Source organism: Festucalex cinctus, chromosome 2 (genome assembly GCF_051991245.1).
Source record: "Festucalex cinctus isolate MCC-2025b chromosome 2, RoL_Fcin_1.0, whole genome shotgun sequence".
Classification (NCBI taxonomy): Eukaryota; Metazoa; Chordata; class Actinopteri; order Syngnathiformes; family Syngnathidae; genus Festucalex; species Festucalex cinctus.
This window is the reverse complement of record NC_135412.1, coordinates 4,007,668-4,024,220: the sequence shown is the minus strand read 5'-3', so window position 1 is coordinate 4,024,220 and position 16,553 is coordinate 4,007,668. Positions and strand designations below refer to the sequence as shown.

General features: G+C 40.5%; 3 protein-coding genes across 9 annotated transcripts in view; 2 read left to right on the top strand and 1 right to left on the bottom strand.

Annotated features, from left to right (window-relative positions):
• The first annotated feature begins 127 nt into the window (after window positions 1-127).
• On the top strand, window positions 128-6,570 carry fastkd2 (FAST kinase domains 2). Of its 2 annotated transcripts, XM_077512334.1 has the most exons (12): window positions 128-817; window positions 932-1,035; window positions 1,114-1,217; window positions 1,777-1,885; window positions 3,410-3,533; window positions 3,626-3,765; window positions 4,008-4,180; window positions 4,321-4,484; window positions 4,569-4,808; window positions 4,957-5,017; window positions 5,709-5,823; window positions 5,956-6,570. In XM_077512334.1, the coding sequence occupies exons 1-12, from the start codon at window positions 427-429 to the stop codon at window positions 6,010-6,012; spliced, it is 1,782 nt and encodes a 593-aa protein (XP_077368460.1). In that variant the 5' UTR covers window positions 128-426; the 3' UTR covers window positions 6,013-6,570. The 2 variants fall into 2 exon arrangements, with proteins under 2 accessions (XP_077368460.1, XP_077368459.1); XM_077512333.1 differs by having other exon boundaries at window positions 128-1,035.
• A 1,130-nt stretch (window positions 6,571-7,700) lies between these two features.
• LOC144014909 (uncharacterized) lies at window positions 7,701-10,638 on the bottom strand. Of its 2 annotated transcripts, none has more exons than XM_077515221.1 (4): window positions 10,505-10,638; window positions 10,019-10,355; window positions 9,837-9,958; window positions 7,701-8,481 (listed from the first exon to the last, which is right to left on the bottom strand). In XM_077515221.1, the coding sequence occupies exons 1-4, from the start codon at window positions 10,584-10,586 to the stop codon at window positions 8,450-8,452; spliced, it is 573 nt and encodes a 190-aa protein (XP_077371347.1). In that variant the 5' UTR covers window positions 10,587-10,638; the 3' UTR covers window positions 7,701-8,449. The 2 variants fall into 2 exon arrangements, with proteins under 2 accessions (XP_077371347.1, XP_077371346.1); XM_077515220.1 differs by having other exon boundaries at window positions 10,029-10,355.
• Window positions 10,639-11,514: 876 nt separating this feature from the next.
• raph1b (Ras association (RalGDS/AF-6) and pleckstrin homology domains 1b) overlaps window positions 11,515-16,553 on the top strand; it is a 38,330-nt gene continuing 33,291 nt past the window's right edge. For 3 of the 5 annotated variants that reach the window (XM_077512331.1, XM_077512330.1, XM_077512325.1), the window contains exon 1: window positions 11,516-12,246. The gene's annotated coding sequence lies outside the window, so the exon portion shown is untranslated. Of the gene's footprint in view, window positions 12,247-13,364; window positions 13,474-16,553 lie in introns of those variants that run through there. The other 2 variants (XM_077512327.1, XM_077512326.1) reach the window with 2 other exon arrangements.

The following is a 16,553-nucleotide window of genomic DNA, read 5'->3' as shown; positions in this document are numbered from 1 at the left end:
TATTTGCATTCATTTGTAGTTTACGTTCGGTTATCAAAGGTTCCACCTTATAATGTTTCGAGGGGGGGCTGGTTAAAGCGGTGCACACATCTGGATGTGGAACGTACGCGTGCGTGATCACGTAAGATTTTTTTTTTTTTAAAAAGAAGGCAACAAAAAAAACATTATTGAACAATTACAGTACCTGTTCAGTGTTTTCTCGTTTAAATTACATAAATATAAATTCGACGCAATGTCAAAGTGGACGGATTATTTGTCATTTAGCAATCATTACCTAGCATACAGGCAGTTTGTTCGTTGTTGACCTTGCGGTAAATTAAAATACGCCCGACGCTAACGTTGACTCAATTAGCTAGGCAAAATATGTAACCGGTCATTTGTCTCAGATTATTACTTATTTGAACGCACTCACCATCTTAGTTGACAATGTCACTTTGGGTGACATGGGGAGTCATGAGGCGGTCTCTACATTTGGTCCAACACTGCACCTCTAGAGTGATAGTGTCAGGCAAGAACTCATGTTCCTCCATACAACTGTTGGCAGACAGCACAAGGCAAATCCGTCCACGGCGGGTTACTAGTTTAACGAGTTCCGTGAGGTTCCATTCTCGGCATTACACTTTAGGACCAGAGAAGGTAGTCTCTACCTCAGTTACAGGGTCCTTAGTTCTGGATGAAAACCAGCACCCCTCAGGCCAGAGACAGAGAAGGTTCCCTTTTTCTGAGCTCCTTCAACAGTGCGGCTCTCCATCAGATGTGCTTGACCTCAGCCAACAATTTGCGCCCAACCCTGGACAAATCAGCAACTACCTTACACGTATGTGGACCGTCATCAAGAAGATGTCGGATGAGAAGCGACGTTGTGAGCTGCAGCTGATGTTCGAGCATCCCGCATTTGACCAGCTGCTGCAAAATGCCATGACCCTTTTAGGTTCTATGCAAAATGAAAACTTGGCTTACTCCTTGCTGGCTATGGTGAATCTAGGTGTGCCTCAGAGGAGCCGTGTGGTCCAGCTGTACCTCCGTGCCTGCCAGGTAAATTAACCTAATGCAAACTTCTTTTTATACACTTTTATTTCATTCCACAATTTTTTTTTTCTTGCACGCTGACAGGAGAAGTTGAATGACTTTGATGAGAAGAGTCTATCCATTTTGGCCTCCTGTCTGGAAAAAATGGAGAGCACCCCCAATGTTGATGCACTGAAACACGGCTTCAGGTCAGCCTTATTAACACATTCATTGCCAGACCAGCAAAAAATGCATCATTTGACGTCTTTTTCCATCAATGGCAGTGAATGAGTTAAACGTGGTAAAAATCAATGAAGCAATTATAAGTTGTTTATATAATGTACAGCAGGGGTGTCCAAACTTTTTCCTCTGAGGGCCACAGACAGAAAAATAGAAAGCTGCAAGGGCCACTTTGATTTTTTTATTTTTAAAAGTTATTTATTAACACATTCATTGCCAGACCAGCACAAAAAAAATGCATCATTTGACGTATTTTTCCGTCAATGGCAGTGAATGAGTTAAGTAGTGTATGAGTGTGGTTTGAGTTAAAACAATATTGGGTTCTTTTGCTAGATTATGTTTTAGCTCTCTGCGATTGGCTGGCAAACAGTCCAGGGTGTAACCCCGCCTACTGCCCAAAGCCAGCTGAGATAGGCTCCAGCACCACCGCGACCCTTGTGAGGAATAAGCGGTCAAGAAAATGGATGGATGGATGGATGGATGGATGTTTTAGCTCTACTTTTCCATGTTTTTTTTTGCTTTCTCCAGGCTGGTAGTTGAGCAGCATCTTCCCAGGATAAAGAATGTCTTGACGCTCCAGACCATGATGCGTGCCTTGGGTAAAGATATACCACATGATCTCCAACAGAAACTTGAGGTATGTTCCCCAGCTGCTACCTTTGTCTCCTGATAGATGATCGATAAGTCTACGCAAGTATCGCAATATTTGTAGTTAATATACAGCCACTATAACGGCTCCATTGTTTGTGACTTATTGCGCAATTACTTGGCGGGTCACTAGGGGGTGCGCCTCATAAGAGTGGCGGGTAAATGGATGGAAGTCTTCAGGCGAAGAAGACTCATCAGCTTAGTTCTTTCTATCATTTCGTTCTAATTTTCTATGTCATGTAATATTTTTTTTTCTGCTCCAGGCTGGTAGTTGAGGAGCATCTTCCCAGGATAAAATTTTAATTACAGTTACGACCACAAGATGGCACAATATCAATTTTTTTTTTTCAATAAGTTGTTTATTTACTGCAATTACCTCAACTTTGTAGTTTGTACTGCTCACTTAACATAGCAAGTGGATCCTCGCATACTGGAGGTTCAGCACCCGCTGTTTCGCATATTCACTGATTTAATTTTTCCATTTTTTTTATTTTAATTTAGGAATGTTCACCACTGTCCCATGTTTTTTCCATTTTTGGATAATGACTCTGACTTTTTAAGCCTTCCCAGGCTGATGGATGTCAATTTATTTTTCAACTGACTCAGCTTTCCAAAGATTGCCACAGTTAGTTTGTGATTTAACTAGGGCTGGGCAAGAAATCGAATTAATTCGATACATCGTCATTTTAAAAAATCGAATCGTTGAAAATTTGCTAAATCGTGAAATCGAATTTTGTCTTCTGGATGATTAAAAGCTGTTGTTCTTATGTTCTGTTACATCCAAATGCTTTTATGTGATGTAATTTTGCCTTAAAACTGATCTAGAATCAGTATACGTTACTGGTGTCTGAACGTTTTGCACAGGAATTATTTTTTGAATAAATGAAACCTTTAAGTAAACGTTTGTTGGATTTATTAGGTTAAAATCGATTAAAATCGTAATCGTCCTGAATGACTGCAAAAAAATCGAGATTTTATTTTTTGGCCATATCGCCCAGCCCTAGATTTAACAAAGGAGACAAGTACTCAGCTCGTGCAGGACCACTTAGCTTTGAATATTTTATCTAATCCTGCTCGTCTGGGGGAAACGCCTCTCGAATGTCGCTAACGTCCGAGCTCATCTTCATCATCATCTTCATCAGTCTCTGCAGCCGGCCTCGCTTCATACGGATGTCCTCTTGCGGCTCTCAGCTATTTTCAAAGTACGCGGTCAGCTCGGTGGAGCTACAACGATGAATGGCCGAATCCGGAGCTCGCTACACGTAGCTCGCTACAAACACTCGAAGCTAGGAACGAGCAAACACGACGTCGTTACGCATATTGATTGACAGGATCGAGAAACAATCGTTCAGATGGTCCACCCGGAAGACGCGGCCACAAAAATATCCTTGAACCCCCCTTTAAAGTGGGAAATGCAAAAAAAAACCCAGAAATTTCAGAAGAGGACAAATATTCTTTCATGACATATTATCTTTTTTAGCACCAAATATTAACCAATCAATTTATCTTTCAGCGAAAGGCGTTATCAATGACAGAGCAGTTCACCCTTCCCAACACGCAGTACATGATCTCCACCATGGCCAAGATGGGCTTCTATTCCAAACCACTGCTGGATATCTGCAGTCGGAGAATCACAGGTATGACCAAGTCTTACGCTACACTACTACAAAATTCTATTCAACTAATCTTAACAATAAGAAGAGAAACGTCTTGCATGTGATCTGTGCAGAAAATCTCCATGGAGTCCCGTTCAGCAAACTTACAGCAGTGCTGTTGTCATGCCGGGAGCTGCACTACCGAAACGTAAACCTGCTTACTGGCATCTCCGACTACGTTGCCTCCACACTTGACATATGGAGCCAAAAGGAGGTAATGCCCATTTTGAATTGTTTGTATTGTTGCTGTTGCTGATGTTTATTTATTTATTTATTATTATTTTGTGGTTTAGGAGTTAAGAATTGCATTCCAAATCATTTCAATGCTTTTTGAATATTTAAGTGGACTTTGTGGGAAAGTTGGGAATGTTTAGAATGGCTAGTTGAAAAAATGACAACGGTATATCGATCTTTGTGGTTGTTTTTAAAACACGATCTCGTCTCACTTCACTCCAGATTGTCCTCATGCTGTGTATGTTTGAGAGACTTGCCTTTAGTCCGACTGCATTGTTGGCGGAATTTGCTCAAAGAGTTGTGGCCAACCCAGACGCTCTGACGCTTAAAGACCTGCTCTGCGTGCTCAAGGTGTACTCGTCCCTCAACTATTGTCCGCAGCATGACAGAGAGCCGTATGTTCTTCGTTGCGTTTTGATTTCGCAGCCAGTTACATTTCTGCAGATTCACATGACAGTACACAACGACGACGGCAGAAGATGTTTAGCTGTGTACTGGCTGATTGTTGTGGTATCTGCCCCTTGTGTTGCTGCAGGTTTCTGCAGAGTCTCAGCAAAACTCTGGACTTCTACCTGCCCAGGATGTGTAGTTATGATTTGTTAAAGGCTTGTTATTGCCTATGCCTTCTTGGCCACTTTCCATCCGCGCCTTTGGAGAAACTCCTCCAGAGTACCACACTAGAGGATCTGAGTAGCAGAGGTCTCGGCCACAGTTTGCTAAAGCAACAATTTAAAAAAAAAAAAGACAAAATATCATCTGAATTCATCTGAATTGCCTTTACAGAATCAAAGCATCTCAGGAAACAGGAGCGGATGTTTCAGACTGTGCACCTGTGCCTCCATCTTGACCGGCCTGTCCTCCCTCAGCCACTCAGTGTCCCTGCAACTATGCTGGGAGAAGCGACATCCAGCAGCACTCGGCCGGTCAGTCAGCATCTCTCGCAGCTCCTGCAAAGGGTGTTGTCCACCCAAGCAGATGTAGAGATCCAGGAAATGGCGGTGGTGGAGGACTTCTACTTCATAGGTAAAGAAAATGCATTCTGTTATGATAAATCATATAAATGCTAAGAGAAAATAATGTATCTAGCACTGCCTATAGCTTGCTAAAAAACTGATTACGAGTCTCGAATAAGATGGCTTCTTTTTTTCTTTTTTTTTGCATTGACTGTTAGATGGCGTGATAAGCAAACCTGGGGAAAACCAAACCTCAAGTGAAGAAACGCAAACACACAGGTAAGATCTTCCGCTTATTTTGTGTCAGGTTTTGTGTTGGTTCCGCGCTTCCGCAGCAGGTTAGTTGGAACACTCTCCTGTCCCCGTATTATATTTTAGACAGTCAAACGTACCAATGCTGCAAAGAGTAGAAACTTCTTGCTCTAATTTAATGCATTAGTAAAAATATGAATATTTACATTAGGAATTGAATCCATTGCAGTTCCATTCATCTGTTTTATTTAACTTGGCCTTATAAAAGCAATAAATAATCATTTAAATCAATTACAACCACAGTACAGGCTGTGTAAATTAAGTGACGAAAAGGGGGTGGGGGGGGGGGGGGGGGTAGTCGAGATATCGATACATGGTTTTATGTATTGATATTGGGATATGAAAAGGCGTATCGATACGATATCGATATATTGCTATTTTAAACCCAGCCATACGCTTTATTTAAAGACTATTTGTAAAGTGACTTCTTTTTTTGGTGCCCAACGCTTACAATAAAGCAATAAATTACAGGCAGAACGTTTGACCGACTTGCATTAATTTGTCCTTCAGTATTTGTGTAATTTTACAATATAGAGAAAAATAGGCAACAATCCAAAGTTTTGTTTTTTTTTGGCTGGGGTGGTGTTGAATGTCATTATCTTTGTCCTATGTTGTAATGTGTAAGAAAAAAATAAAACAATCTTGTCACTCTTCTAAGAATGGCAGTTCTTTGTCCGGCTCCCTCTGCTTTCTGCTTTGGAACATCTGAACCTCGAGGTCCGCTGGCTGTCAAGCTTCGCCATCTCAAGATTTTAGGATATATTCCAAACGTGGTAAGATTCTTTTCTACTTCTGAACCAGTCGTCACAATAAGACTTGATACATTGTTTGACGTTAGAAGTTCCTTCACCATCGTACTTAGTGAGCCCATCATCATCATCATCATCTTCATCTTCACTCCCCAGATAACGGAACGGGAGTTGAAGTCTGAAGAGAAGGCCGGAAAGACAATCAGCATCTGATGATCTGTGCAATTGTCACAAAGACTAAAAGGTTTGAAACCACAAACCAGAGGACCTGTGAATATGCTACTAAGTGTAGTTGAACTCGTTACAACATTTGTACAAACCCGAATTCCAATGAAGTTGAGGCGATAACGAAATACGGCAATGCAGACCCCGGACTATTGCGCAACTGAAGTTGTACATCAATCAAAAATGGGAAAGACTGCCACGTTTTTTTGTTTGTTTGTTTTTTTCCATTCTTGCAATACATTGTGGTCTATATCAACCCGGTTGAGTGACCATCGATATTCACCACCTTTCAAAGTACATTGTGGATAATTTTACATTTTTGCTCCCTGTACATTCGGACACCTCTTCAAAATGGCGTCACCCCGTATAGAGCATTATATGGAGGGTCGGGTGCACATTCGGACACAGCCATTGTATTCTGTTTCATTTACATTTTACACGTCCAAACTTCTTTGGAATTGTGTTTTGTATGATGTATTCAAACCGTGAAATACACCAAAAGCTAAGATATTTATCTGCCAATTAAAATGCTGAGACTGTCGCTAATTTCTGCTACAGTTTATGCAGTTGATTTTTAATGATTTAATGTACCAAATATGAGTTGCATGCTGATGAATGTTGTTTGCACTGGAGCCAGTAAATCAACTTCTTGCAGTACCTTTATACAAATGGTGTGTGAGGCAGCCACATTTGCAAAAAAAAAAAAAAAAAACAGGAAACGTGTGGTACGAACAGGAAACGGAGCATGCTGCCTTTAGTATCTACAACTGATTTTGGTATATAACATTTCTTCGATCTTCCTCAGTACTCGGAAAACAAACTGTTGCTTCACTTTCAGAAGAATCTAAAATGTTCAAGATGAGGTCATTTGTGTAACGTAATGGCGTATTTGAGAGGAACTCTGTTTTTAAGGCTTGTAAAAAAGAAAAGAAAATGATTTTGTGGTGAGGAAAGACACGGGGGCTTCTGAAACTGCGGCTACATTAAACCCCACTTTGCGTTTAACCACAGGGGCGTCTTCTTACAGCTCTATGAATGAATGTAAGTTGCAGGATGTTTTTTTTTTTTTTTTTTTTTTTTGTACTTTGCACAACTTCAGCTGTCGCTACAGCAACTCCAGAGAAATTTCCTCAAAGGTAAACCAAGCTTGAAAGCACACAGTTATAACCAGAGGTGGACACATCAATGAATTTTGAGCATTTGACGTCCATCATTCGGCAATCGTCAGCAGTCGGGACACCCCTCCGTCATCGTTAATATTTTAAGTCGAACCAAATTGTAATCGTCCATCCGTCAACGTTATTTTAAAGGGATACTTTACTTATTTAGCCATTTTTGGCAGTCAAACATGAATATTTTGCCTATAAGAAATTTGATATTTTCATTATTTTTCATGTACAATTAGTACCTTTAAAAACACATTTTGCAACTTGCTGTCGAGTGTCGGCTGAAAATGACATCACAAGGGCTCAGGTAACCAATCACAGCTCACCTGTTTTCTAGGTTTGGTCATGTGACATTTACAAGCTGATCTGTGATTGGTTACCTGAGCCTTTGTGATGTCATTTTCAGTCGACAGCAAGTTGTGTTTTAAAGGTACTAATTGTACATGAAAAATAATGAAAGTAACTAATTATAGACAAAATATTAACTTTTTATTGCTAAAATGTTGGGCTTCCAACATTGCTAATTTACAGTCGCTATTTTTGGACCGACAGTAAATTTCATGGATGCAGTCCATTAATCGTCAGTCCGTCAACATCATTTTAACCATGCTTGTGTCATACTAAATTACATTTTGTCACCATTATTTTTCGCTTCACATTTTTTGTTACTATTCTTTTCCTCACTAATGTCGCCACAACGGACTCTACATTCACTTTTTAAGCAGTTTTTAGCAGTTCAATAACCTGCCTGACGTAAAATGGCGCACCGAAGGACCCCTTAGCTATCTAACAACATGCCTGACGTAAAATAAACAAACTGAGCACTAAATTAATGCTTGCATAAATGTAGCATTAATGAGGAACAACAGGAGAAAAAAAAACATTATCTGTCTGTCGTCACCCGAGTTCTACAACATGTCTAGCTACGGTATCAGTATTAGAACTAAGACAGAAGAGAGAAGAATGATGTGCAAGGAAGTTAGCATACCTGGTAAGTGTATATTGAATATTCACTTGTGACGAAACCCCACTTCTGGCAATGCTTAAAGTCTGTCAATTTTTCAATTTTTCCTGTTATTCATTAATCGTCAACAAATCGTCATTGATGATTGATGGACCTTTTGTCAATATTGACCACCTCTGATTATAACAAAGAGCAGTTGTCTTCAGAGGAAAATCAAAAGTGCTGTCGTGGAGTGTCCCGAAAGGTTCTCTCCCTCCGACGCTGGCTGGTGACTCTGGGTTTTGTGTTCATGTAGTCATTCTGGGAATTTGACTGCCTCACATTGGCCTCCAAACATGTAAAAAGAAGAAAGAAAAAAAGTGTAAATGAATAAACTGCACCTAAGGAAGGCTCAGTTGGTAGATATGGGACAAAAATAATGGGATGTGGCCATTACATTTAAAGTACAAACACAAGAACATGGATTTGGTCTAGCTTTTTCACACACGCAAAAAAAAAAGAAAGTGTACATTCAGATGCTTGTTTTAGGTTTACATATACCGTATTTTCCGCACTATAAGGCGCACCTAAAAGCCTTCCATTTTTTCAAAAGCTGACCATGCACCTTATAATCCAGTGCGCCTTATATATGGATCAATATTGAGCCGCAACAGGTCTCGCTGTCAAGACGCTATCAGTGACCCTGCACGATCGGTGACGCGCATGCGCAGAAGATCCCGCCATCTTGGATCGCTAGCTAATACTAATACTTTACCTCAGAGAAAATAACAAAACAGCTGTTTATTCATTTTGGGAGTGAATGGAGTTGTCAGAAAGCTGGTTTCTAATCTATTAATAAAGTTTGACTGACCTATCTGACTAGGGGTGTTAAAAAAAAAATCGATTCGGCGATATATCGCGATACTACATCGCGCGATTCTCTAATCGATTCAATAATAACAACAATAATAATATAATATTTTTGTATTTTTTTTTATTATTTTTTTAAGAGCTCAGAATTGTTCATTCGGTAGACTGATTCAACGTCTTATCATCATTGCCTTTTTTTTTTTTTTTTGTGTGTGAATCGATTTTTAATCTTCCATTTTTAATGGAAAAATATTCAACAAAACGTCTGACTTCGGGTTAGGATTCACACCTTGAGCATGGAAGAATGTTATATGAACGGAACATTAAGCCTTAATATTTTATTTTAATGCTGTTCAAACATGAAACAGATTACAACCTCTATAAGACTGAAATTTCAGATAAATAAATAATACATTTTCATATAAATCTTACACTCTACAAGCTTACTGATTAGTATTTTCTAAATTTGAATGAAAAAAATCGCAACAATCGACTTATAAATTCGTATCGGGATTAATCGGTATCGAATCGAATCGTGACCTGTGAATCGTGATACGAATCGAATCGTCAGGTACTAGGCAATTCACACCCCTATATCTGACTGTTTTGTTGACATTCCCTTTAGCGCAGCACCATCTAATGGATGCATACCGTAACCCCAGCCTCTACTGTAGCGCCTTATATATGAAAAAAGTTTTAAAATATGTCATTCATTGAAGGTGCACCTTATATATGGGAAACGTTTATAAATATGTCATACATTGAAGGTGCGCCTTATAATGAGGTGTGCCTTATAGTGCGGAAAATACGGTACTTATTTAGGTGTGCCTTACCCAGTTGACCACCGCGATAATGGTTACGACGATGCTGTAGATGCATAAAACTCCAAGCACAGGGATCCAAATCCAGAGGTGTCCATTGCCCACTTTGGTTTCTCCACTGCTGCATTTGCGACCTAGAGAACAGTTTGAATATGTGTACTGCATCTAATGTGCCAAGTGTCTTTTTGACGCACCTTTGCTTACCCTCGACATGCACCAGTATCCTCACAGCACTCATCTCCGTCTTGAAGGGAGGTGGGAATCTGACCATGCCCTCGCACGAGTAGAGTCCGCCGTTTTTGGCCAACTCTCCAGTAAGGACAAAGCTGACTGACGTGTTGACTTCACGTAGCACCAGGTCAGCGTTGGCGCTTGATTCGCAGTCCAACGTGTTTGCGGTGTTATTGCACTTCTGGATGTGAATCTCTCGTTCATCCTTTCGAAGCGTAAATGTCAGTTCCTCGCCAGCCATCGTCGGGCACGGGACAGAGACTGTGGCTGGGTCGCGCGTACACACGGCTTGTAGTTTATCTGGTGAGGAAAATGTCATGAATCTGAATTTTGCAACCAGTGTAGATTGCATGTAAGTGTCTTGAGTCGACACAATTCGCTAACTGGTGGCTCGAAAGAATAATTCCAGAATGAAAATATTTTACAATGAGACCTGGTACAATACTTACATTTGCAGGCACACTTGCTCTGTGTTGGGCTAGCTAGAGAGAACCTGTACCCCAAGAGGATCAGAATTAGCCAGGAACTCATTTCAAACTTAACAGTGAGAGGATAAATTTTGCATTCTATGGTTTCCTCAACTAGTTGTGACAGTTTGTATTCAAAGCATCCTGTGACTGCAAACGCCTCCTTAAGTTTCCACTCCTGGTTTGACCCGTGACCTACGTCAGGAGCACGCAAACATGTAGACAGTTTTGGTTTCATGAAGTGAAGAAGAAGGGGAGGGGGGGGGGGAGAAGAAGAAGAAGAAAGAAAGAAAGAAAAAAAAAAAAAAAAAGAGTACATACCTCTCTTTGTGTCTCTGTGAAAGATTTTTATCTGTATTTTCGATGCCCGCTTGCTATAAGTAAGAAAATTTGAAATTGTGCTCCAATTCAAATGTATGTTATTATATTTCTACCTGTGACCTGTCTCCTGGAATGATCGGTTTGTTTTTGGTGATTTTTTTTTTTTGTTTGTTGTTTATGTATTTTAGTAGTTGTTTATGTACTTTGAAAGCAAATCGCAATGATTTGACAGATTGACCCGATAAAGAATTTTAACCTCTAACACGCACGCGCACACACACAGCTTCACAGACCTCTTTGAGCCACTAGATGGCAACATAGCATTGGGTTCTGATCAACCTGTTGACGTTCGTCACTGCCGCAGACCGGGAAACAGGCCAATTTTGTTTAAAAATTGATTTTTAATTGCCATGCGTCTCTTATAACTATTAGTTTACAGGTATATCATTTTAGTTCATTTAACCTCGCTGGGGAAGGTGGCATAAATTCTTGACTGCTTCGAATACTGTGGAGATGCAGTAAATGAGACGATAAAGACAAGTCATGTCGTACTGTCAACACATAACTGACAGTTTTCATTGCAAGCGACAAACTAGTACACTCTCTCTTGTCCCTTTGACGTCATAAAGTCATTATCCCGCCCCTCCCATAATGGGTCCCTCCCTGGTGAATTTCGATCTATCCCTTGTGGTCAACACAATATATTCTACTGTTTTTACTTTACTTTGCACGGTTACTGTTCGGTAGATTAATGTGATTGGAGAATGCGGTTTATAGAATTTCCAAAATGTTTGTCCTTCTTAAGAAATGGATGAGGAGTTTTTGGCGGTGCAAGTGGATAAACTACTATTATCCAAAGTGGCGGGTTTTGGACCTGTGGTGCTGTTGTTGCTTCAACAGTTCACGCATTTTATTTTATTTTTATTTTTGTATTTTTTATTTTTTTTGTGTAAGTGTGTAGGCTTGTGTATATCACACGGGCCACGCACTTTGTTGTTTTTTTTGTTTTTTGTTTTTTAATTTCAGACAGAAGAAACACGTGACCTACTAGTATCCATACACCGACTCAACAATTGGACACTTTTATGTCCGATTATTAGTAGGTCGTGAAGGCAACATTGGTCCTGGGTTGGACAGGAAACGACGGAGACGCGCAGCGTGTCCCCTACGCGGTCAGGGAGAAGAATGGGGAGCAGTCTGCGATATATGTAGACGAGGTCGAGCGTGAAAACATGAGGACGGCGGATACTTTTAAGTAGTTTTTTAAATCATATTTTTAAAACGGCTCACCACCAAGACCCAAGAAGTGTGACGCATCTTTTCCACACGACTGTTATATCCCCCCCCCCAGGGGAAGGGAGACAACCGGAGGAGAGGACCCTCTTTGTGAGTCGCATTTCACTGTAAGTATTTTTTATTTTTTTTAATTCACTGTCCGAACGTGTGTGCGCTCTAATCTCATTTTTAACTTTTACTGTGGTGTTCGGGAACGCCCTTTATAAGGTAAGATCCACGATTTAATTCATTGATGTCTTTATCGCTATGCCGCACGCCGTTGACACTGTAAAGAGAAGCAGCAGCCTGCCGCATTTCCTAAAGGCTGTTCTGATTCTAAAAGGAGCATCCGTAAATCCCCTTGGCCCTAAGAAAGGGACGTGGGCACGGGTTGTTGGAGCCCCCCAATGCAGCCATTGAATGACTCCTTTCTTGGGGAGAAGGGGGTGCTTGGGCCGCCTGGGGAAAAGCACACCGTTTTGGGGGAGTAGGGGACATATGGATAGGGCAACGATCTTCTGGGGGTCTTTATTAAAGCGTTTAATGGACTTGTGGCGGCGGAATGGGATGTTTAGTAGCTCAGTTGTCGCCGTGGAAGCGTAGCAGACAGTCTCCACCCTGGCGAGCGAGGGGAGGCCAGCAGCTTTCTGCTCATGGCCGATGGTGTTGTCGCGCCTCTTGAAAATGCCAATTTTGCGACTTTGAGCTGTAAAATGAAACGTATTGGATGTGTTTTTTTTTTTTTTTTTTTGCATCGTATCAGTATAAGTACTAACGCCGGTATAATCTCTTTTGTTTGGTGACGTCACCGCATGGGATTGGTTATCTTGACCGGCGGCGATGTTCACATTTAGTTAGCATCCATTCAAAGCTAACGAGCCTACGAGCTGTTGTCTGTTGTGTCAAGTTCCAACCAGGCTAGTGGTAAAAGCTTTGAATTTTGTATTTGCTTCAACTGTCTGAATATGACACGCAAACACCGTGAAGGGTTCAAAGGTTATTCACACTGGGAACCGAATATCATGCCAGCGTCTGGCTGCTCCCAAGGCTGCAAATTTTGTCATACTGGTACTGCAAAAGTCATCCAAGGTAGCACTAATGGGCTCTTTGCACAGCTCGACTATTTCCTGAACGGAATACCATGTTTTTGTTTCCTGTCTTTCATGAGTGGACAAGCTGATTAATCCAGGTGTGTCTGGCCAATGTTGTAGTTACTGAGATCAGGCACACCTGGATTAATCAGCGTGTCCACTCATGAAAGACAGAAAATGAAGGACTGGTGTTGAGTTCAGGAAGTAGTGGATTTGTGCAAAGAGCCCATTCCTCCCTGGTGCCATGGGAGTTTCACCAAACCGGTATGAGACTTGGAGATGGCGTTTGGCCCAGACTTTAACTGCCCAGACAGCCGTTTGTTTCCTTGAGCATTCATGATTTGCATTATTCGCAGTGTGGTGGCAACAAAATGTGTGCCCCATTTGCTTAAAGTGCAGTTAATGGCTTGTTAGTGTTGTGGTTGCGCCGTTGTAGTGAGATGCCTTTCAGCTTTTTATGTACTTATTCTTTTGCAGGATATGGATTTGAAGGGGTTTCACTCGACATAGAAGATGCTGAGAGTACCTGTACATCTGTACAACTTATTTTTTTATTATTGTTTAGTTTTTGTTCCTTTGGGCTTTGCATCATGTGCTGACATATTTGTATAATGTAACTTGATAGTGTTGTCAAATTTGTTTTATCTGATGTCTTTTGTTTGGATTCCTAACCCCAGTTGCGGCAATAACAAACACATATACCGCTAACCTAAAATAGTAGTTATCCACATGTGCGATATGTAACAGGATTGTGCAAAACATTTTGTCAGCAGACTTAAATGCCCCAAGGCGCAACATTTGGGCTGTTGCTGTACAGCTCAGCCATAAAAAGCGCAGACACGGATTAGATTTCCAGTACGTTGGAAGGGAGTTAGTCATTTCGCGGCTCCTGTTTAAAAGAACATGAATGCTTTGTCATCTTTTTTTCTTTTTTTTTTCCCCCCCTCTCCACGTCATTGAGAAGAGAAGCTAGACCTCTCCAAGTAAAAGAAAAGACGTTTTTCAAAAGTCTGTGTTGCCTGATTTTATTTTTTGGGTGATGCGGGGGCCATCATTGATTAAATAAAAATAACAGCAGTCACATTCGATTTAGGCTTGACCAATGATCATGTAAGACTATAAAATATTACTGTATGTGTGTTCTTGCTAGTGTCTGTCACCGCTTTAAGCTCCGTTGCACGAGGGCTGTGCGTGACTTCCTCCCACCCATCTAAGCAAACAGCAACCCACCCGTGTCCTTGGGCAGAAAATTCCCCACACAAAAGACAAGGCGGCGGGTGGCAGCAGTGTATATTTCCTCAGGTTGTGTTACAACCGGAGGATGCGGCTTCAAACGTCGACTTGAGCGCACTCTGTTGGCGCGCCAGAGGCTAAAGTGAAACCTGATCCAGCCCCGTAGACTGAAGGAAATTTGGGATGGAAAGTATCATCAAGCTGCAGTGAGACTCAGCTCCTTGTTGTGGAGGTGTTTCGGCAAAAGGGGAACTAATGTGTGTATGTTGACTACTTGCCTAGGTGTGTCCCTTCTCTTGACGCATGCACATGTTCACCAGCTTGTACAGCCCCTTGTTCTGTTAACATTTTGCTGACCTTTGACAGCATCTGTCCGTAGCATTTGGAAACAAAGGCAATGGTCAGTTGGCTTGACTGTAGCCAAAAATCTCTCCTATTTAAGAAATTGTTGCTCTTCCCGTTGGCCTTTTCATGCACAGTCCAGGATGAATATCAGCACACGCAATGGCACTAAATCAGTTGCTTGCAGGCTTGCAGTGACTGATTTTTGTTTCTGTTGAGGATGAAGGTAAAACAGTCAGTGCTTACGCAAACCTTGAAAAGTAATGATTATGATGTGATATGACAGCATTTCTCTTCCTGTTCACTCTATTTATGCTACTGTTCTGGTTCTAATGGTGTGGTGTAACATCTAAAATGTATTTAACTCATTCACTGCCTTTGACAAGTATACTTGTCAATTGTATTTTTTTTAGAGCGCTGCTAAATGGGGGCGAATCTGGTTATGCTCTCACTCTAAATATCAAACTTGGAAACAACTTTACTGATGCCCAACCACCGGTAGATGACATCATTGCCCCATTTTATACGAAATAAACACAGTTTCAGAGTCCATGGGAGAAATGGCTGTATTTTGGCAAACCTACATTTTTCTACTGTCAATTATAAAAGAATGGGACGGGGCAAAAAGTAGGGAGTCTATTCTGATATTTGGTAGATTCGGTTTATATATAATTATTGAATCTAATATCGCGTGAGTATTGAACATTTTAAAATTTTCTAAAATGACTGGCAGTGAATGAGTTTTAAAGAAAACACATAGTTTTACACTTGCCTTGCATCGTCGCTCACAATTACAAAGTTGACATTTATGGCATCCACAACGTGTGTAAACATTACAAAGTAAACTACAATAAAACAGCGGTGGGCGTTACATTTGCTACCTGGGCCTTGCTTGAGGGGAGAGATCTAACTGCCATGTTATTATTTTTAAGATCCGTTTATAGGCACTCCCATACAATTATCACACCTTAAAAAAATGTTTTTTTTTTAAACTCTTAACATGAGTATTTTTATTGGATTTCGGATTTGTTTGTATTACTGTGGATTACATCTGCCACTGCAATGTAGTTCCCAGATAAGCTAACAGTTAGCCTAGCGTCAGTTCAGTTAGGATGTTACAAATTGGAACATCTGACCCCCGTATAACTTTCCCCTAGAAGATAAGTTTTTAAACTAGTGCTGTCAAAGTTAAAGCGTTAACTAATTAATTAATCACAAAAGAATTATCGCATTAATCATGTATTAACGCAGATTAATCGCACTATTAATTTTGACCGCAGATGATCCTTTAGCTTGACACAGGATGGCTACGTTAACGGTAGCACAGGTTGTGTTTGAACAATAAACGTAACATGCATTATAGTGAAGCATTTCATAAATGTTTGCGTGACATTCAGAATATTTGCTCATGTCAAACTATTGGGGTCATATTTTTCCACTTTAAATTATGCAAGTAATTAACTGATTAGAAAAAAAGAGGAGGATGAGACGTCCTCTTAACATTAAATGCAGAAAAAATGAACACATAATAGGTGCATTTTAAATTTGGCGGTCAAAAAATGTTGATTAAAAAGGCCTTTTAATTAAGCGATTAATCATGATTAATCAAAATTTTAAGATGTGATTAATCTGATTAAAAAATATAATCGTTTGACAGCTCTATTTTAAACTCAACCTCACAAATCCTATTCTGAACGAACGGACAAAAAGATTGGATTTAACAATCTGAAATGGGGATCACACCCTGTAGCGTCAATGTAGCCATGGAT